Source organism: Echeneis naucrates, chromosome 3, assembly GCF_900963305.1.
Source record: "Echeneis naucrates chromosome 3, fEcheNa1.1, whole genome shotgun sequence".
NCBI classification, from domain to species: Eukaryota; Metazoa; Chordata; class Actinopteri; order Carangiformes; family Echeneidae; genus Echeneis; species Echeneis naucrates.
In genome coordinates, this window is record NC_042513.1 from 10,756,894 (window position 1) to 10,779,971 (window position 23,078).

General features: G+C 40.3%; 1 protein-coding gene across 2 annotated transcripts in view; it reads left to right on the plus strand.

Annotated features, from left to right (window-relative positions):
- Window positions 1-732: 732 nt before the first annotated feature.
- itga11a (integrin, alpha 11a) overlaps window positions 733-23,078 on the plus strand; it is a 42,835-nt gene continuing 20,489 nt past the window's right edge. The window contains exons 1-10 of one of the 2 annotated variants that reach the window (XM_029498119.1): window positions 733-866; window positions 7,236-7,350; window positions 17,612-17,724; window positions 18,242-18,333; window positions 18,618-18,732; window positions 18,877-19,004; window positions 19,284-19,432; window positions 19,523-19,667; window positions 20,092-20,254; window positions 22,034-22,104. In XM_029498119.1, coding sequence (XP_029353979.1) covers window positions 794-866; window positions 7,236-7,350; window positions 17,612-17,724; window positions 18,242-18,333; window positions 18,618-18,732; window positions 18,877-19,004; window positions 19,284-19,432; window positions 19,523-19,667; window positions 20,092-20,254; window positions 22,034-22,104 — 1,164 coding nt within the window. In that variant the 5' untranslated portion in view covers window positions 733-793. Of the gene's footprint in view, window positions 867-5,183; window positions 5,213-7,215; window positions 7,351-17,611; window positions 17,725-18,241; window positions 18,334-18,617; window positions 18,733-18,876; window positions 19,005-19,283; window positions 19,433-19,522; window positions 19,668-20,091; window positions 20,255-22,033; window positions 22,105-23,078 lie in introns of those variants that run through there. The other variant, XM_029498120.1, reaches the window with a different exon arrangement.

Genomic DNA, 23,078 nt, shown 5'->3' on the forward strand with positions numbered 1-23,078 from the left:
TTGTAGTTAAGACTGGATGGTTCAACTGCAAGGGTATGAGGTAACATAGAAACCCAGCATTTGCGTTCCACTGTTAATACACTGGTTAGTTTGTGGTTGTGCTATGATGATAGCTGATCTGTGGTCTATAGCTCCAGTCTGACACAAGAAGTTTTAGTCCTGTTGTCCGAAAAAGGGTTGGTGGTGACGTACTGTGTGCTTTAGATTTACTGAGTCTAGTTATGGAATTTTTTTATTATTATGTTTTTCTCACATCTCTTCATGCGCCGTTTCATGTCTAATAGGTGTTGGTTCAGTATTCCTCTCCCAGTCATGCAACCTTGTGCAAACCTTTGTTAATTTAAGTTAACCAAATAAATAAATAAATAAATAAATAATAACAATAAAAGATTACCTAACTCATTTCATGAAAGTGGAAAAACAAAAGCCTACTGCTTGTTTAAATGAGCCAGACCTAAATTCTTTGTTCTATAGTAACAGTTTTTTAAAACATGTCCACTAATGAAAAACTGTGCCACAGCATTCATTCAGTCACACTGAGCTGATCGGCTGGATGAGAGAGACTGGGAGAGATGGTTTGTGCCTTCTGTGTCCGAGGGGACCTCCTTCTTCTTCTTCTTCTTCTTCTTCTTCTTCTACAGTCCCCTCCTACTTCCCCAAGATATAGGCAGCGCTTTAACTTGGATGTGGAGTCAATCAGAGTGGGATCTTAAACCGCGCCTGCCACCGGGACTCTCCTTGCCTCAGCCCACCACATACACACTCACAGCAGTTCACACTCCCACACTTTCACATGCACGCTTGCACGGGCAAACAAATGGAGTACTACTGCTTCCTCCTGCTCTGGATCTGCAGCCAGCAGTTAGGTGAGTGAAAGGTGTTCACATCAGTGTTTTTACTAAAGTGAATATGTGAATGAATCTGCTGTACACATAGGCTTGTGTTGTGCTACAGTAGGAATCAGACCTTCTGTCTTTCATCACATAGCTTTGCAGTATAATAATGACACTGTAATTGTTAGTTATACTTTTCCAACAGACTCAGGAAACTTTGACTCTGTTGCTTTTAAAAAAACTGACATAAATAGACTGCAAAATGTCTAAAAAATTCCTAATTTATAGTTAGTATTTTAAGCATGCACTTTGAAGATCTGAATATGCACAGATGATCTGTGTTTGAAGGAATAATAATAATAATTGTGATTTAATTGAATGAATGGCTGCCTGTGTGAATATCATTATCTTGATCCAGCATCCCAGTCAGAGACAGGAAGTCAGGGCTCAGTGATGTTACTAAAGGATATGTTGCCCCCTCTCAGGTCCAAAGAGGTGCTCTGTGTCTCACTGGAAGCAGGCTTGTTCACTCGAAGGAAAGTTGATGCTATCTCTTCACAGTCAAGTTTCCAGCAATGGGAGAGCTGTTGGTGCTGAGCCAGAGCTGTGGTCAATTACTAGTGAAATCACTATAACAGTTACACATCGAGACATGATGAAAGAGCGGGACAGATGGAGAGTGAATAAAAGGAACCAAGAGTATATACAGTATATGTATCTCTCCCAACCCATACAATATAAGTCATACAGCTGATCAGACCAAGGAAATGGTCCAGGCTGTAGGGCTGTGCATGAATATTTAGATGTTGTTTTTCTTCAAGCATTATTGACTCAATTTGTGATATGATTTGTTGTGTCTGTTAGGGTCTACAAGGTTGGTTTTGACTTTGGCAGAGCAAATTAATTTATCTTTAGTTTAGTAAATAATGCAAAACTAATGGTGGAGGAGAGGAATTCCGCTTGTAAATATTTGGGCTGAAATTCGGAATTTGTTGGAACTAACTTTGGAGTGCTGCCTCAGTGAGACAGACACTGACCTTGCATTTGAGGAAGGCTTGATGCTGGCTGTGGTGGGAGATGTTTCAGCAGGCACATAGGGAGGCTTGATTTTAGTCTGCTGTTTGTGCTGCGTGTGTGAAATCCCTTTTTGGACTAATGATTCCATCTGGATTGAAACAGCCAGTGGACTTTAACTCAGAAACACTACTGTTTGACATCTAAACAAAACCTGCACATTTGTTTTTCCCTAATAGACCACGGTTCTCTTTTCATACAGCTGTTCTCCTAAGACACATTTGCTCATCTAAACAAATCAATAAATGTCCTCCTTTCACCAGATGTTCAATGTGGCCACTCTGTGCAGAGACAATGAAGCTTTCATGAGTTCCCACTAGGACGCCCATATTCATGTGAAAGTTGAAGAGTGCAGCCAAAATGATGGCGACAAAGCTGGACAGATACTGACCTACTTGATTCATACAGGTGTTATTGGAGACCCTCTGAAATACAAAATCTATCTTCTCTTTTTAAAAAAAAAAATTACAACTTTCCAGATTATAAGTGAATTAAATAGACTGCAATAGTTTGAGGGCTGTTTGGGTGGTATTTCCTAATGAGTAAACTTCCGCTGATATGGTCACTATTACATGAACACTAACCAGAGAAAATTTGGCAGCCAGCCCTCTTTTGTGTAGTCAGTAAAATCCAAGCTCAGATCTACTTCAGCAGTGAGTAAGATGATGGCATAGCACTAAGCTTTATATGGCCCCCTGCACTATAACTCCCTGCTTCATTGTTACCACCTGCACATAACAACCTTAATATCGTGAGCTGCATTTACAGTGTGAAGCCACTAGGGGCCAGAAGAACTCCTATTACTTTGTACAGTTCAATAGCTAAGCTGGACAAAAGTTAGTATTTAGTTGAAGTGAGGTTGAGGTGATTATTCTGCCATTATAAACAACAGTCTACAGTAATAATTATTCTGCTTGTATGTCTGTTTTACTTGACTGCTCAATGTTGTACTGTTTAAACTGGCGAGCTGCTTCATCTGTCTGTTTGGCCGCTTGGCAGGCAGTGTGCATTATGGTTAATGTTTGGCTGGCCAATGACCCACATAGTTTGAGAGATCTGGTCACATTGTGCATGGTATTTAAAATAAATGCTTCACTAAGGTTACAAAAATATCTCATGGTGGGTTCCCTGCAAACTGCACGCTTTATAATAATGTGACCCAATTTTGGTCCTGGTTGCTATGAGAGGGCAATACTCCTAATTCCTACTGCTACTCACAGGCTCCGTCTCTCTCATCTTAATCTATTTCCTTCTGGTCATTTGCTGAAACAAAGAGATACTGTTTTTTGTCCTGGGAGGACAGCTTTCTTACTGAAGTAAGAGCAGTGGGACTGAAACCAAATGGTAAATTATCAAGGCTAAATCGGCCTTCGGTCTTCCTTTGTAAGGTTTCTTGATTGATTGTAATTTGTCCCAGAATCAGATGAGAGCAGCACGATGAGGATCCAAAAGAGGGATTTCTTCTTTCTTTCATGTTGGCATGTGCTTGTGCTGGGTCAGCTGCCTATTTGATCCCTGAATCGAGGCTCTTTTTGTCCAGATCAGTAGTTGTGAGTGATCCATCCTGTGTTGCACTGCCACAGACGCTTGGATTGGTTGGCTCAGAGGACTTACAGCATGTTCAGCAGTACCCAGTCGGCTGTTGTGTATTGGGAACATCTGGATTTGGATACCCCGAGCCTCGCAGAGTATTTACATTGGCATGTTGTAAAAGTTATATGAGGTACCAAAATATGTGAAAGTATATTGTCCACTTCAACATCTCTCCGAAAGAAACCAGCAAAATGGAAGCCCAGAATGGAGCAATGAACAATACATTCTGTTGGATTTGAGATTCATTTTGTGGTTCTCATATTTGCTAGACTCGTGCCAGACCCCTAAACACCAAACAGATGAAGTAATAGTGCTGCATCTACAAACACAACACAAATATGCCAAAACTGACTATACACACTGAGGAAAGTGGAAGAGGAAACTGCATCCTGCATCGTCCATGTGTGATACGAGGCGCTCAATCCCACACTTTGCACAGCGCAGCCACATGGCTCATCTTTGTCAGTGGATCTGTAGTGGAGCTCCTGCAGCTTGGTGTTAGGCCAAAAGCAGCAGCCAAATATTGTAAGTTGCACCGGCAGTCACCGGCCTGTGGTTTATTTATCTGGGCATGGAGGCTGGTACACAGGAAACTCAGCAAAAACGTCCCGACGTTGCGTTCGAAGCTGCTGATATTATTGGGAATATTAAATTGCTGTGCCAGATGAGTAGCTTGAAATGGAAACTGGATAACCTCCATTCTCATGCTTTCACCCTGACACATTTATCTGCCCCCGCCTTTGCTTTTCTCTATTTCTTGCTCAAACCCCAGCCTTCCTCCCATTGCTTCTTGGCGAAATTTATTTTCAGAGCTTATATGTCATCTTAGCATTAGCATTAACAGAGAGAGTACAGAATAAGACAGACCATTTGTAAAATGGTTCAGGTTGCTCCTCGCTGTCAGCAGTTATCTACTCCTGCTGGTTACTTACTGACTTTCATGTATTTTTCGTACACCTGTCTGTTCCCAACAATGTCTTTGCAGTCATTCCTTCCTTTGGTCTTTAAAATAAAAAGAAACTTTGAGAAGATGTTTGCAAGTAGGATAAAAGAGCAACTGAAAATGTGAACCATTCATACCACAGGAAATGAGTGATTTGGAGAACACGTCAATATTTACACCAAGAGCCTGCTTGGCAGAGATGCTTATTTATTTATAAAGGAGCCTTTTCCTAAAACAGAACAAACGGTCTACAGTTTTGCCACTCAAGGTGCAATTTACTTTTGGGCACATGACAGTAAACAGTGAATGAGCTGTACACTCTGTGGCTACGACTGCACTCACATCAGGCCTGTGGTAACGTTGTGGCATGGTAGCTTTGACAGTGCCTGCAGTCCCGCAGTTTTAGTCCCAGGTTGCAGTCATCTGCTCAGCAGCTCTGGGAGGAGACATTTCGTGTGCTGTTTGTTTGGATAACCTATCAACACTCCAGAATATGCGTTATCTGAAGAATCCAGACGACTTCACATTTCTGTTAAATCTCTCTCACAGCGTACAGCTTCTCAGTATGCAGCCTCTTTACTGCATGAAATTGCAAACAACTGCAAAACAAAACAACTTCATTTTGCTGCAAAGCAGACAAGCTTTACTTAAGCGGCAGCTGCATATTTTAGCTTAAGCCATGACTGAAACATAAATGTCATGATTTAATGATATGCAATTAAATTTCATTTGACTTGTTGATGTTGTACAATACAATTCACTTAGCATGATTACTGCAGTGACATAATACACATCAACAAAATTTAACAACCAACCATCATCCTGATTCTGATCTATGGAACTTAGTGAAACAACCTACTGAAACAGATTTTACCATTAGTTTCAAAACCAACATGTAGCTAATCTCTTCCCACAAGTATTGTGTGATCGATTTTATCAAAGCAATCCATGCATCTCTGAAACAGCCGTATAAATGGACTCAACTGCAGCTTTACCAGACACATACTTTATATTACCAGTTAAAAACCACTTTCACATGTGAGTCATATCATTACAAGCCAGTTGTGGGTATAGCTGTATTTAATTTGAACTTATTTGTCATTCACTATGAGTTCACTTGAATATTATGCTTTCTAACATTGTTGACCACTCCTTCACCTTGCTGTTTACTTTGGACTGAAATTCCTCACACAGAGAAAAAGGGTTCACTTGACTTGATGTGGCCCCAGAGCCTCACAGGAATGGGCTGAGCCATGAGCGGGGAGGTTAAAGCTGTGCGAGAGTGAGTTATTGAATACGTTCAATAATGAATGGACAAGAGCAACCAAGGTTGTGTATGTAGAGTTTACCTAGAGGCCTTTTTCTCAGCTCAGTTGTGCCCTCAAGCTGTGAAAAAAATCTTTTTTTTTTTTCGTAATAGTCCCACTAAACATAAACTCAATAAACTTGACTTTCCCATATTTCATGGCTTCCAACTTTTTCTGTTGTGACAGTTTTTTCTGAAATGTGACAGTTCTCAATCCAAGTTTGTCTATTTTTGGCATCAGCGTCCTTAAGTGTAAAGGTCAGTATGATCCTTACAGTAGCTGACACAAAAAGAACAGCACTGATCGAGAAACACACTTGTGATAGGTCTGGTAACTACTGAAAACAGACATCAGCAAGGGATTAAGTACACACACAGATAAACAGAGAGAGACTGATCCAAAGAAAATGGCTGGGAGACAATTGTTGTTGTTTTTTTCCTTTTCTTCTGCCAAAAGGAAAATTCCTCACCTCCATGTCACCACAGTCTTCCTCTTTTGACAGAAGCCAAAACAGCCAAATGATGCTGTCAACATTAATAAGCCAAAATAAGTAACTTGGTGACAGGAAATATCTGAAACTACTTTTTTCCGATTGGTATTTTAATTGAAAACATATAGTCACTGCTATTTTTTGCCACCTGGTGAGGTGTCCAAAGATGTGAGGCATAACTGCACAGTCAGGAGAACAGATTTGCTTTGATCTGGCCGTATCACAGGTTTTACTTCTTACCCTTTTACTACATGTCACATTACACTTCAACAACTATCAACTGCAAAAACCAAACAGAGCTCGTGCTGAATGCCTTTATTCATTGAATTTTTGCAGTGAAACACTAATGCAGTCCATGGCCTCTTTGGCTCCTTCTCCACTGAATTTTAAATAACAGATTAGATATTTTGGATCGAGGTCTCTTACATGTGCATGGTGGGATGTTACATGTATTATAATGCTGAAACATAACACCGCTGCACGAAGCAGTGTGGGGATTTTTTGCTTGCTGCTGCCTGTTGCACTTTGGCTAGATGGTAAAGTCTCATCATTATGAACGCCATGTGTTATTTCTTCAGTGCAAACATCCATAAAATAGTGTCTGATTTCTGAGATGGCACCATGGTATTGAATGAGATATTCTGTACACTGTATAAGCCGTTAATGTTACAGACGTAGGTACATCGCTTAAAGTGTAAGTCTTCAGTGGTGGAAAGCAACCACGTGTTGAATCCGCCACAAGTTGGCCTGGTAACCAAATACCTCATCATTCTAGTAGAGCCTCCAAACTGCCCTCTGGAAACCAGTTCTTAACCTATTTTTCTGTAAATTTAATGATGGCAGAAACCTTCAAGTTAAAATCAGTACTATTAGTTCCCAGGAAGAAGCCATGTTAAGTGGTGAATAGAGCAGCCTGTTTTTATGTCATTCATTGCAGAAATGTAAAGCTCTTCTCTCAACAGTCCTCATGAAAATGATCTTTTTCTTTCTGCAAGGATTCCATGACTGTTTTAATATCGACACGAAGACGCACAGGATCATCAAAGGTCCCAAACAAGCCCAGTTTGGATACACTGTTCAGCAACATGTCGCAGCTGGAGGAGGAAAATGGTAAGGGACATACTAATAAAATAAAGTCAAGCTTTTGTTGAGTAATTGTGAAAATCACACACAGCAGAGTCACCATTCATGATGGATCAAGTTAAATTAAAATTTTAATGACTGTCTTTGTGTCCCGTATCTGCTATATTACATATTATTATACATATTATCATCTGTAATGTTGTAAAACGTAAGTAGCTGTTACTATGATTTGTATTTTTAAGCTTCTGTTAATCTGCCAGAATTTAGTTTATGGATCTATGGAGGTCAAAAACGCATGCTGACAAGCTGTTGTGCAGACAGACTGTCAGATTATTGGCAGAGGTAAACAAAAAAGAATATATTTCCCAGGAAATATAGTGACATACTGTACCTGTGCTTTGGTGTGCAAAGTTTCCTCCCATTAAATTGTGCTAGCAAACCAGCTGTGGCTCTGAGCTGGATACTTCACATTCATCATATTACCTCATATCACAAACTGATTCATGATGCACTCTATTATTAGGCCAACTGGCAGTGCATGGTGGCCAAAATTAGTTCCTTGCTTCCTCCAAAATGTCTGGTTATAAGCACCATTACCAGCTGTGCTTCTGTGGTGCATGTGTGTGTGTTTGTAAATCATACAGTCTCTTTATGATTCACTCCGTCTGTTCTTTTTTTTTTTTTTTTTAAATCTGGTTTCACTGATTTCCAGACTGGCTTCAGCAATGAAATTATGATTTAGTCTGTTTTGTTTAAAGGCTTAAAGTTATCCACGGTTACTATTTCCTGCCAAATGATTTCTTGTAGTTGTGAGAATAACGAGTGTAGCTTCATTTGTGGAGGGTTAAGTGTACAGTGCATGTGACATCAGTGCTAGACCGTGGCTCACACATCCTGATCAGATTATATGCACTGTTTCTATGAACTAAGGCTACGTCTGGACAGACTGAAGCACTGTGGGAAGAGATGCTGCTGACTCATTTGTTTGAATAGGACCACTGTGTCCCAACAGGGATGCTTATGCACAGTGGTCAAACAAATAAATTCCACAGCAATACAACACGCTTTCATTGGGAAAAGAGCTGGCTTGTATATTGACCAATACAAAAGCACACAAGTAAGCTTCTCTGGTACTTCATGACATGATCATCAAGTTTTGCAGTTTGTAGCTTGTGCCCATTATGATAAGATGCAAAAACTCAGTTGCTACTTTATAAAAAAAATAGTCAAATGCATGGATATGGGCTCACACTGATCAATATCTAATCTTAAACTTGAAAATCGACGCAGACTCCAGCGGAAGAAAACCAATCCACCTCATTATCAAAGTTTGCACTGACAGGCCAGAGTTATTTTCCCCAAATTTTTGTTTTCAAAGGCAAAAACAAGTGACCTTTTTTGCTGATAAGCAATGGAGACATTCCTAATGTTTCCTATGAGAACAATTTACCAGGCTGCAAGATAACAGTACGCAGTGCAGACACTGAATCCACTCCCTGTACTCCAAAAATGACGGTAATATTATTGAACTATTTTACCTTAAAATAGATTTGATTTAAGATTACTTTACGGCACGCTGATTTGTCCAGTTCTTGACCCGTGTACCTTGAGTGAGCAGATATATCCCTCCCAGTGTAAATTATGAAAGATAATCCAACTTTAGATACATTGTTATCTGTTGCATCCCTGCTTTTTTCTGGATGCAAAAGTTAATCTAAAACATTTTTTGCCTCAGTCTTTGTGAATCTCACAACAGCCAAGTATTGGTTGACAATAACTCATTCAGAATTTATCAGCTTTTGTTCTTTCTGAGCACTAAATGCTGTTTTAAGAGTACCTTAGTTCATGTACAGTGTAGTATTATGGTGAAATCCCTATATTATCAGTAACCTGAGAGAAAAATCAGAAGCTGAATACATCCATCTGCAGTAATTATTCATATAGGCAGCAAATTACTGTTAATCTGCAGTACAGATAAAACTACCCCCCCTCAAATGAGCAGTTTTTAGTAACTGAATTGTTGGGTATATGATATAGTGGTCAGCTTTTGTTAAATAAATAAAGATAGCACATATGCACGACCTTTGATCTTCTGAAAAGATAACTTTGGAGTTAGAAAGTGTTGAGATACAAATCACCACGTCGGATTTTGGTATTTTTGTGTGATTTTATTTATTCATTTTCTTCTTGTGTTCTTTTTCTCGATAAAGAAAGCATCAAATCATCTTTTAAGATCTGGGTTTGTGGCTTTGGAATGCAAATGTTTGGTCTCAGTGTACAGGAAAGGACTGACTGACTTCAGGGAGGAGGAAGTGATAAACTAGAAGACTTCACAGAAGTCAGTGTTACAAGACATATGTGACAGCGACACTGTCAGTTACACTATGAAATCCAACCTCTTTGTCCTTTTGAGTGACTATCAGCCAACGGTGCCTCAAAGACGTCTGATGAGGCTGCCATGTGTGGAATAAGGCTTGCGAGTGATGCAGCCTCAGCTGAGCTAAATGTGTGAGAATGAGGTGAAGACAATTTGCAGTGGAAAAACGGGGTAGCACAGACTGTGTGCAAACAGCTCATGGTCCAGTGTAACTGGAGAGACCCAGAGTCTGGCCTCTTTATTAGGTGCTCATACATCTTGAATGAAAGCGCCTTTATTCATAAGCAATAAAAAGTCTCAGTGTGGAAGAACACCAATGTGGTGGGAAAAAAAGAAAATATTTCTGGAAATTTGTCCTTTTTTATATATATATATATATATTGCAACAATGTTAGAAAGTGCTCTTTCATCATTGTGGCAGCAAGTACGCCGTCTAGCCAAAGTTACGTTCTGCACTGAGTCGCCCACTCATTTAACACCACAGACAACTTACTCAACCAGCTGACTTTACTTTATAAATGCCTGCTAAGTGCAGCGTAGCAGGGTGCGTGTAGGTGTGGGTATGTGAACACACAGCTGCGCGCACATACTCGAGCGACACTGTCTGTATATTTGTGTGTGTCTGCAGGAGTTTGTGTTTGTGTGTGTCTGCAATGCAAAGTCTGACAATCCTCAGCTGGACTAAAGAATGCCGTGGGATCTGAGGCCAGTGGAAAAACACTACATTATCCAATGATTTATCCATACTGGTAAGATACGCTGTAAATACTAATACTCTTTCCTATAAGTATTGGTGGTTTGGTTTTATCACCTGTGGTAGTCAGTAGATTATTAGTCAGTTTTAGAAAAGTGGTAGAAGCAGTATTGAGAATATTTGGAGAAATGCAAACTACTGTCGGTAAAAACAATTAGGTGCCACGAGAAAAAGTACTCACTATGACCACAAGTAGGATACAGTGGAATGTATTTCAACTGCTTTACACTGTATGCTTTTCGGTAGATTAATTTATATGCTTGTAGTCCGTTCATGAGTTCTTAAATAAAAATTGAAACTGCAGAGGTGACAAATAAATGTGAGCAGTAAAATGTAGGAGAATTCATTTTGACATGTACTATAACGTAGCATACTCTTATGCACCCTGGGGGCTTTACAGTATTTTTCTCTGGTACCAGGACAGCAGGGCTTTGTTGTAGAGTCAGGCCCAGACTGACTCTACAAGACTGATGGGCTTTAATTCAACACATCTCCTCATTTCATTTTTGTCAACTAAGAGGTTTGTGGGGGATTTATGGTTGTACTGAATCAGCCATAGGACAAATATTTCTGCACAATCAAACGGTCTGTTCCTTTTGAAGAACAGCAGACAGCAATTCTGCAACAGGACATGTGCACACCAACAGCCAGCACTGCAGGGGGCCAACTCTGCACATTGTGTAGGTTTTTGAAGCTAACTAGATTCACTGGATTCAAAAACGCGACTTCAGACTTGTATCAGTTCATTAGGAACTGTTTTTTGGCTAAATGAACAATGAATTGCAGTAGACAGTTTACATTGTCCTTTTACTATTTATCAACTTTCTAACCTTAATTTTTCCCTCAAGTGGTTTCACCTCAACTGAGCTTTCAAGAAAATTTAAATTGTTACACTTATTAATGGTGCCCATGAGCTTCTGTGCCAAACTGCAGGACTGTTAACTTTTCCAGAATTGTCTGAATTCACGAAACCCTCAGCACTCTGTTTGGATAGAAACAGGATCACAGCTGGAAAGTGACTCTGTAAAAGAAGGGGCTGGGGGGAGGGGGGCACTTTATGACCAAGTAAAGTGAAGTAAAATGGGCATGCATCTGAAGTCAAAGGGCTTTGTTTCAGGACTAAACTAAGAAGGTAGCATTTGTTTATTTTAGTGTGCTGACAGCTACGCCCTTTGTGTATCTGAGATATTATAAAAATGTGAGCGCTTCAAAGAGCATGTCTTAGTCCTTAGATTATTTCCTTGTAGTCAAGCATATGTGGTAGAAGCGGCGCAATTTTGCAAATCAAAGTAAAAAGACAAAAAAAACCAAAAATCAAAGATTTCACAGTCTTACAGCTATAAAGAAGTCTTTATCAGGGCTGCTGACAGTTTCTGTCCATAACTGCTGAGTTGGGGAAAGGTCATCATGTCAAAAAAGTGTCATTCTCACATGTCCGCACAGCATTACGGGGCTCTAAACACTCTGGCGGACCAGACAGTTTGGGGAGTTAAGAGGCCACATCAGGTCCATTTGACAGCAAGCTTGGTGCTTTAAACCTGGTGGGATGCAAGGGCCTGCATGCTTAAACCCTGCACCACAGAAGTCTCTCCACTTTCTACTTCCACTGTTTATTTTTCCCCTGTTGTACAAGGTCTTGTCACTGGAGACCTGACCTTTACTCCTTAGCTCAGTTACCAGTTGCACCCCACAAAAATCCACAGGAAGTCTATGAAGTCTTTCACCACTGGCCCTAAATAGTGCTCCCTTCATTTATCCCATTCAGAGCTGTGTTTTTACTCCTCTTGAGCTTGGTTGGAAAACATAATTTGACCTCTTGAATTTTAGCTAAGACACAACACTAACAATTACGTGAACAGAGTCTGTATTCTCCACTTTTAAATTAAGCACATATAGAACGAGACACAATCTTAAGGGCTGAGGAACAATGAAAACTGTATTACCGAAAAATACAATCAATGATTTATAGTCATCCCAGAAGCTGCGTTCAAGTGCTGCCGATAACAGCAGATGGTTATTGGCCTCATGGTTACTCTGCAACGCTAACAGCCAGTTAGCAGTAAACACAGCTGATGTGGTGATGGGTCAGTAGAGCAGCACCGTGATGGCACCAGAGGAACAGCAGGGACAGCTATCTTCAGGGAACCGTGCCTGTCTGGGCAGTTATGGCAATCCGCGTTTGAATTCTTGAGCCGCAGGAGCATCCTGTAAAGGTCGAGAATGTTTATTGGAGAAATGAGTCGTGGTGCTAGAGCAGTGGTAACAGCACAAATAGACTTCAGAAAAAAACATTTTATTGGTAATCAAATGTAGGAAATATGTTTCATAAAAAAAAAAAAAAAAAAAAAAAAACAACCAAAAGAGAGCTAGATAGACCTGATCCATCCGCGAGCGCCTCTGGACGCGTGCGGACGCTCGTCACAGTCACGTGACACGGTCCATCGAAAATGAAGCCAACAAGCTAGCAGGCGTGAGTAAAAAAAAAAAAAAAAACACAAACGCCTGTGGGGACGACAGAAAGCCCAGTGAGGTGGCAGAAAAAGAAGAGCGTACGACTTCCAAGAAAAAGAAAGCTGCATTAAAAAGGCAACGTCATGAGTCCGAGTTAAAATAGGGGTTTCTCACGCAGCGAGCCCGCTCTGCGTCGTATGAGGCGACCTTCAAAACTGTGCTCACCATACTCTTTATCAGCACTTCGGTCACCATTCACACATCCAGCGTAATGGTAAGTTGTGTTTTTATGGACTTTGCCTTTCTTTGTTTCCATGCCGGCCCTTAACATCAGACCTGCTCCTTGGCTCAAAAAAAGGTTGAGGCTGTGTGTGACCAGAGTCTGTGGGCTTCATCCAGTCATGTCATAAAAACACCAGTCACCAGGAATCATCATCTGTCTGAACAAATGTCCTGAAATACATCCAATGGTTGTTGAGCGATATCAGGCTGAAGAGACGTGGTGAGCCAACCAACCAGCCAATGTGACTATGAAAAGATACTCAGAAAGTTCAGTGTTGTCATCAGAAGGATCAGAGTGCTTTGTGGGTCATTGAGTTAAAGCCAAAATGATGTGCTTGTCAACTCCTATTAACCCCATTGCTCTCTGTTTAGTACTCTCAAATGAGGTAGGCAAGGTAAACGAGCTTCTTTTGAAAATGGCTGGGTGGCCAGAACAAGTCCTCTGAATCATGAAGCAGCATTAACAAAAGAGCTCACCCTATTAAAGCAAACACATGGAATGTGATGAGTAAGCATGACATCAGAGTAGCGCGTTCATGGCTGGATATTCATGTTTGGGGATGGGGATGTGGATGTGGCTTCACAGCATATACGTCTCCTACTTCCAAATATGAAGAACATTGCCACATTAATGACAGCCTAGGCTTGGAGATGGCGTTCTCTCAAACCCCCAAATCCTGTATTCCACCGGTAACCATGGTAGAAAATATCCACACATTCTTTTGGGTCAAGTTTTCTTTCAATGTCATTACCGTTCTCGCAGTGATGATGCACTAAGGCCTTCAACCCTAATGAGCTCTGGAACATGATTGTTTGAACAGCTTCTGTTGAAATACAGGAGGTCCCAGGGCAGACCTCCAAGTCAAAGGCAACAATGGCCCCTTTTCATCAAGAAAGCTGTATCCTGACCTGAACTTCTGCTTCAGGGTCTCCTCCTGCCAAGGGATAGTAATAACTGAAGCAATAATCATGATATTAATAGCTATGAATGTATGAGCTCTGCAGGAGCCACTGTAGCAAAAATGACTTCCAGAGACTGAGAGACTTTAAAAGTTGGCTTCGAGAGCCATAACACTGAAGCTTACTTCCATATGGTCTCTTTGATGTGCTGTGATGTACTGTTTGGACACTTCCTAGTTTCTTCAATATACTCACATCATTTATATATGTATATACATATATATACAAAGCAGCAGTTACTGTGTGTGCTTTTGAATAAGACATATTTGACAGCTGCATGCATAACACAACATAATAAAGTGTTTTTAATAAAGGAAAACTTTACACACCCGGCCCCAGAGGATGGGTGCAGATCAGGGTTATTGAGGATCTTCTCACTACACGTCTTTTTCTGAGGAAATAAAACCAAAATGTTTTCTGGAGATTTTTCAGCAGTTTCAATAATAAGGGTTCACGTGGTCTGACCCAGAAATCTTTAAGTTGGAGATCTGTCTTTCTTTATTTGTTAGACCTAGGGATGTAATTGGGATAAGCTACAACATAATATCCAAATTTAGGTCAACAAAAATCTTTTGGCTGTAATTTTTTTTCTTGTTTGTGTCTTCTGTCTGGCTGGGTCATTGAAGAATTTAAAAATCTGTGCTGTCAATGCTACTGTAACATAACGAAGTAGCCAGTGGTTCTTTGTACACGTTTATACAGTGCTAACAACTGTGGGCTACTTTGTAACTGTTTTGTAAGCATTTTCATAATATGCTGCTTTATACTTCCATCGCACTTTTCAGAGTGAAATAGTGTACTGTTCTACATTTTATATTTAGTTGACCATTTAAGGAAAACAATCAAGATGCTTTAGCCCTTTAATGTCCTTACTCAGAAAAAAGCAATGTAAAAAATATTTCTTAGCATTTTTTTATTTCCTTGGGGCAAAAACATACAATAACAATAACATCAAAATAATAATAATAATAATAATAAAAAGGCTTTTAAAATATAGGCCTCTACCTAATGGTTGAGCAGGACATTAAAGGGTTAAGTCCTGGAAGATTTAAGTTTCTTGAAGCACTGGGTGCCCTTATAAGTCTGACCTGTGCTATATATATACATATATGTGTGTGTGTCATACTGTATGTACTGTAAAAATTAGTGACTAGTGAGTGATGGCCCTCAGAGCTCTGTCTGCTGATGAATGGTAAAACCAGAAGCAAACAAACATTATGCCTTTTGAAAAAGCAGTGTTGAAATGTAAACATGGTGAGCCGTTCAAAGACATTGTGTTTAAACGTAACACTCGCATCACAACATGTAGCATGAAGTTCTAGAGGACAAGTTATTAAACTTGAGGAGACCTTTGATAAATGTCTGTGATAAAATAGCAACCCTCATTTTTGTGTGCACCAAGGTTAGGGTTGGGATAGAATACACAGTATAGAAAACATTTTTATCTCTGAAATACGTTTGAATTATAGCTCCCTTCAGATCCCAAAGAAAAAACGGGCCAGAGGACTATATGTTTTCCATCACACTTAGTCAAATAAAGTCTTTTAGTGACATTTATAAGACCACACTGACCCCATGCAGGAAACCTACTGTTAATCAAGTGCAGGACTGACTCCTCACAAACACTATGTCACATTAGAAGAATGTCCTGCTTTTACCACGGCCTTTTTGAAGAAGCCTGAATCTCATGTTGGTCTATGACAACACTATGCCACTGATTTTATTTTCTTAACTGGACAGTACAAATGAGAAGTTATTATTTCTGTCAGATGAGAACACCACCTTCGCACCACCTTTGCTGAAATTTTACCTTTATGGTTACTGTAAAGGTACCCTTGAGCAAGCAAAAATTTGCAACTGTTGGATGAATTGCCACCATGTGAAGTACCTGTTTTGGCTTTTCCCAATAAATTGAGTTGATCCTCAGGTCAATGATGCAATGCCAATATTTTCTTCTGGTTTTGCTCTTGAAGTAAGATTTTGTGGCAAACTATTGTTTATGTATGATTTTGTATAAACATACTGTATATTTTAAATGTATCTATAAAACTAAAGTTGTTTTGATTGAGTGGGCTCCTTCCCGTATCTGGAAAAGAAAGATGTGATCTGTGTGACCAACACAAAAATCACAGGCGCCATGAATAACACCCTTTAAACAAACATGTTCAAAGAAATTTCCTGAACAGTTCTGAAAATACCAAGACTCAAATGTCCTTAAATGTTCTGCAGAGTTCACTTAACAATCCCTGATTTAATGCCGCAAGACAGCAGCTAAATTCTATTAGAACATGTTTTTTAACGCATGAGCTCAGTAGCGATACCTCTTTGAGGCTTTGAAAGGAAACACACATGTCACATGTCCACCTTCGAAAGAAACTAGTGGTTTTTTCTGTGCTGATCACTTCATCCACTGGCCGAGGAGCTCAGTGGCCAGAGCAGACAGGTGCACTAGCTGCGTTGTTACATCCAAAGACATTGTCATCTGTGCAGGTTGTCAAGTTCTCCCGTCATATCCTGTACTCTCTCTGCTCCTATGTGAAGGAAGGGCCCTTAAACTGTGCATTTTTTTTTTTTTTTTTTTTTTGTGATTTTTGTTAGTGTGACGATATGTTTAAACAGACTATCTCAGGCAGACGTATTTATGTTTTGGTCACTGAACCTTAAAATCATGTGGTCAAGTGGACAATTGAAAAACAGCTACAGTGTTTAACTTGGACCACCATTTGCACATAATTAACTACAAAAACCTTAAAAAAACTCTTTATAATGCAGCTGGAGCTTTGGTCATATGTCAATCAGATACAAACTGAATACTGACAGGCACCTCATGCCTTATCTCAGTCAGGGATTATTGAGTTGTGTTGTCTGTCAATCCCATTCTCTTGTTAGCCTCTTGTTTGCCACAGTCGACTTGTCCTCCACTTGATCTTTATTGAGGTCATGTTGGAAGCACTAAGTATTGTAATTAGCACCTTATTGACACAGTAAAAGTGCAGGCTTTATCAGCAGGCTGTATTTTGACCAAAGACTTACTTGTAGATTTTCAGCACTGATCACAAGATCTTCACCTAAAGTTGTTTTAACATATGTTGAAAAAGGTGTCACACCCTTATACACTAACAGATATATACAATGCAATATATAAGTGACCAGCATATATTGTCTGATGGGCCCTCCACATCCTATAGTCAAAGACATATGATGGGATATGACTACTGGGTGTGACTGTGTGGAAGTATATGAGTGAGAGCTCTTGTCCTGCTGGACATGATTAAACATGCTTAGTTAGCTTCCTTGGAATTCTTTGTGTGTTTTGTCTGAGTAACTGTCACTACTCTGAAATAATACAAAAGTCTGTCTACCATCTGTGTGGAACCATCGACAGACTATAAATACCAACTGGAACCTTGAGTAAAACTGTTTTATATGATTGAGTCTGACAATTGTTTATTGTTGTTTTGCAGGTTATTAGTGGGTGCCCCGTATGAAATGAATGGACCCTACCAGACAGGGGATGTTTATAAATGTTCACTGAGCAAACGAACCAATGGCAATAGTTGCTCCAAGCTCAACTTAGGTATAGTATCACAACACAATTTATTTTCTTTTTTTTACCACACAATCATAACATCAACTGCATATGGTAGCAATGGCAATTATGAATGTGAACATGTGTATGAATATGGATGTATGCAAAGCTGTTTTAGGTGTCAGCATGCTTTTCTGCATGGGTTCCAGTAAGCATCATGGTGGCATCTGTGAGATGGGGGTGTAGGACCATACTAATTCCCCAATTTACTACTTTTTAAAATGGCTCATGTACCTTCCAACATGTGCATTATACCACAAATCTCACCAAACTCTCCTTCATATGGGTCACACATGTGTTGGCCCTGTAAGGTGGGCACATGAAGTTTTGTCAAGTAAATGTTTAAATGTGCAGATGTAGACACCAACGTGGCTGCCCAGACAGCAATAACAAACCAACATCCCAGATGGTGGAAGTTCTGTTCGGTCTCTGAAGGATAGGGCATGTATTGATGTTTATGAATCTGTATCCGCGGCCATTTCAATGAGATAATTTTCCCCTCAAGGAAGGATATCTTTGACCAATGTATCCGAGCGCAAGGACAAGATGAGGCTGGGAATGACACTCGCATCTAACCCGAAAGACAACAGCTTTGTGGTGAGCGTGGGTTTAAAACTTCTTGGGTTTATCTCCTTGAGTAATAGCACAGTAATGGTCTGTTGGATTGCTGGGGGACTTTCTAAGTAAGTACACATTTGATAATGGAGGAAATGGGGGGAAAAAAAGACAATCCCACAAGATTGTCTTATAATTACATGGTGGTGATACTGTAGTGCTCCCTACGGAAGTTTTCTGAAAGCAAAAAAAAAAACAAACTCTTTGGTAATGTGCTGAGGTCTTAAATGCTGTTGCTTGCATCAGTGCTTTCCTTTTCATTTCAGGCGTGTGGGCCACTTTGGTCCTATGAGTGTGGCAGCTCTTACTACAGCACTGGCATATGCTCCAGAGTCAACGCGAGCTTCAAGTTCTCCAGAACAATTGCCCCTGCCTTTCAGAGTGAGCTATAAAACATCTTTCCAGTTTGACCAAGAGTCTTCCATCGTTCTCAGTCACACAGCATGGGATCATTTGTTCATTTCTGCACATCTGTTTTTTCATGCATGCTCTCAAGATTAAGTCTCATCCTTAAATGTTTTTCAGGATGTGAGACCTACATGGACATAGTGATTGTTCTGGATGGCTCAAACTCCATCTACCCCTGGTATGAAGTGCAAGCTTTTCTCATCAACATTCTCCAGAAGTTCTATATTGGACCAGGTCAAATACAGGTGTGTAAGAAGGAAGAAATCCCATAATATCATAGGCTATATCATGGGTGCACATTGTTGGAAACATTTAAATATGGGACCTGATATATAGAAGTGTATTTTACTTAATTTACCAACTAATTCTGTTTCAGGTTTATTGAGCCCATGATATGCTCATGAAAGTTTGTTCTTTTCAAGACAACTGTGTTGTGAGGCTTTTTATTGCTTATTATTGTAGTTTACAATGCAACCATTAACTGGTTTATTGTGTTACTTCATGATCGTTGTTTCTTTGGGCAGGTTGGAGTTGTTCAGTATGGTGAGAAAGTGGTACATGAATTCAAACTCAGCGACTACAAGTCAGTGGAGGAGGTGGTGAAAAGAGCGCGCAGCATCAACCAGCGAGGTGGCGAGGAGACCAACACAGCTCTTGGCATCAACGTTGCACGGTACAATATCTCAGCTTGTATTAATGGGTGGAGCTATTAAACTGTCCCTCCGTCCCGTCACTTATGATCATACCAAACATCTTCTTACAGCTCGCAAGCTTTCAAACAAGGAGGTCGGCGTGGGGCCAAGAAGGTGATGATAGTGATAACTGACGGAGAGTCACATGACAGCGCAGATCTCCAACAAGCCATCGAGGACAGTGAGAGGGATGGCATCACTCGATATGCCATAGCTGTGAGTCTGCTATTATTCACCTGGACTTTCACTTAGTTTTAATGGCTAATAAATCTCTCTTTGTGGCACTAAAACACCATTAACATTAATAGTAACCTCATGGAGTAAAAGCAAGTGTTTCAAGAGCTAAGTTGAGAATAGAGCCAGAGCAGAGCAGAGTTAAAGGTGGAAATGATCTCCTCCAGATCTCATGGTTCTTTGGTTTTTTGCCACTGCTGGTTTAGCTAACACACTTTTTTCCATCCAGTAGCTGAGCTGAGAATAGCCTCAGAAGCCCTTAGTTCGAAAACTAACTCAAACTAGTAACTTCACTGGCATTGAGGTAGAAAATCAAAATCCTTTGAAACCTTCTACCTAACCTAACTTAGTATTGTGAAATTAGAATAAGTTTAACACTACTGACAGTTTAATATTATCTATGCAGGTTCTTGGCTACTACAACCGGAGAGGAATCAACCCTGAAGCCTTCCTCAATGAAATTAAGTACATTGCCAGTGACCCACATGAACATTTCTTTAATGTGACAGATGAGTCGGCACTGAAGGACATCGTGGATGCTCTTGGAGAACGCATCTTCAGTTTAGAAGGTTTGGAAGGCATTCATTTAAACAGTTTGGAAATGTACTGTAATATTTGTATTAAGTCATAACTATTTAGACTTAAATAACCCCAAACTGAAATTTACAAATCAATTGATTAGCTATTGTTCTGAAACCATTTTTACTATCAGTTCTTTATCAAAGAAAAATGTTACAAAAATGCTACTACTAGTTTCTCCAATGTATGAATTGGACTGGTGACTGGATAGAATAAGCTACAGTGAGTAGCCCTTGAACTGCTCCATATTTTGTCACGTTATGACCGCAAACATAAATATCCTTGCAGATCTTGCCTGGTTTTATGTTTAGGGTTGTTGTCCTGCTGGAAGGTGAACCTCCACCCCAGTCTCAAGTCTTAGACTTTTCTTCCAAGATTGCCCTGTATTTGGCCCCATCCATCTTCCCATCAACTCTGACCATCCTTCCCGCCCCTGTTGAAGAAAAGCACCCCAAGAGCATGATGCTGCCACCACCATATTTGACAGTGGGGATGGTGTGTTCAGACTGATGGGCAGTGTTAGTTTTCTGCACATAGCATTTTGCATTTAGGCTAAACAGTTCAATTTTGGTCTCATCTGACCAGAGCACCTTCTTCCACGTTTGCTGTGTCCCTCACATGGCTTCTGGAAAACTGCAAACGACCCATCTTAGGGTTTTCTTTTAACAATGGCTTTCTTCTTCCCACTCTTCCATAAAGGCCAGATTTGTGCAGTGCACGACCAATAGTTGTCCAGTGGACAGATTCTTCCACCTGAGCTGTGGATCTCTGCAGTTTGTCCGGAGTCACTATGGGGCTCTTGGCTGCATCTCTGATCAGTGCTCTGCTTGTTTGGCCTGTAAGTTTAGGTGGGTGGCCATGTCTTCGTAGGTTTGCAGTTGTGCCATACTCTTTCCATTGCTGGATAATGGATTGAGCAGTGCTCTATGAGATGATCAAAGTTTGGGAAACCTTTTTATAGCCTAACCCTTCTTTAAACTTTTCCACAACTTTATCCCTGACCTGTCTGGTGTGTTCCTTGGACTTCATGATGCTGTTTGCTTCCCAATATTTTCTTAACAAACCTCTGAGGCTGTCACAGAACAGCTGTATTTGTACTGAGATTAGATCACATGCAGGTTGCCTCTATTTAGCCATTAGGTCAACACTCGATCATCCAGCAATCATCAGGCAGCTTCTGAAGGCAATTGGTTGCACTCAGGGAAAAGGGGGCTGAATACTATTGCACACTGCACTTATCAGTTTTTGATTTGTAAAAAAATTAAATCATGTATAATTTTCTTTGTACTACGCCACTGTGTGCCACTTTGTGTTGGTCTTTCACATAAAATTCACAAAAAATATATTTTTGTTTGTGGTTGTAATGTAACAAAATGTGGAAAGGTTCAAGCGGTATCAATATTTTTTGCAAGCCACTGTATTTAAGAACACTTACTTGGGCCCTGGGCTATAGTTGTTGGCATTTTCTTACACATTTTCCTGGCTAAATGTTTGGCTCATGCCAGTTGCCTTTGATAAAAGCTCAGCTGAAAAGAGTTAATGATGATTTGTATTGAAAGATTAACTGTTCAAGAAAGCAAGTTTTTGTTGTAGCCCTTGTGATCATGACACAACTGACCCCGCTACAATTAGAGATGGAAAATATTTCTTAAATCTCCCAAATGAAGTTTCAGTCCCATTCTTCATGGAGTTTAACTGTGGACTAAAGATCACATTTCTCTGCTGCTGCAGTGCTTGAATAACCCTAAAAGACTGATTTGTTTACACAGGAACCAGTAAGAATGGGACGGCGTTTGGACTCCAGATGTCTCAGGCTGGATTTTCCGCACACAACGTCGAGGTGAGTCTAACTTCTGCTACCACGTCACCTCATACCGCCTGTCAAACGTAGAACAACACACATTGTCTCAATTTCTGGCACATCGTAACCCCTCCCCACAGCCTGCCGTTTATCAGTCTTCGTCCCCCCTGAGGTGTCTCTTGTGTGGCCCAGGAGGTTTAGGTCATACTGATTTAGGAACCCCTGACAGGAAAGCTCGGCCTTTTTCCACCTCAACCATGCAAGTGGTGAGAAATAAGACACCAGTTGTTCCCCAGGGAGATGTAATAATGGGAAGTTGGGACAAGGGGCAGACAGCTCTACTGTCTGTCTCTAGGGTTGTTTTCCTCCCTTCTTCCTTGAGGTTTCTGATTGAATCTAACAGCAGCGAGTTGCAGGTGTGCTGGCTTTTTGGGTGACACCGCTGGAGGAGGAAGATAAGGCACATCTCCTGTGTACCTGCTATTCATACGAATTTCAGTTCTCCTGGACATTTGCTTATGCAGCTGCTTTGATTTTTTTCTGGTCTCCTTTCACATTGTGATTTGTCAGGGGAGAAATAAATATCTCCCAATTATGATGAAAATTAAATATAATGCAGGTTTTTGTAGTTGGGTGGCAGAAATGCTTGGAAAGTCAGTCCTCAAGGCCAGATTCCAGAGATACTCACCAACATCGACCTGAGTGTGCGAGCGAGACTCGGATAGCTTGTTGGAAAGAATGTTGGAGCTTTAAAAGAGAAAACAGTCCCAAAATCCCAGATGGTTTTGCTGAATGTAATATGTGCCAACTCTGAAGGCTGCTTATGTCATATACTATCCAGATGTGTCACACAGCTGCATGCATAGAAGGTTTTCTGTATGCAGTTTGTTTCCTGGACTTTCACAAAAAATAGTAAGAAAATTATCTCAGAAACCTTGCTGATCTGTCAGCTCATTTGTGAATTTTAATCCATTATTTACCCCAATGTGGAATATACATAAGTTGATTATTAA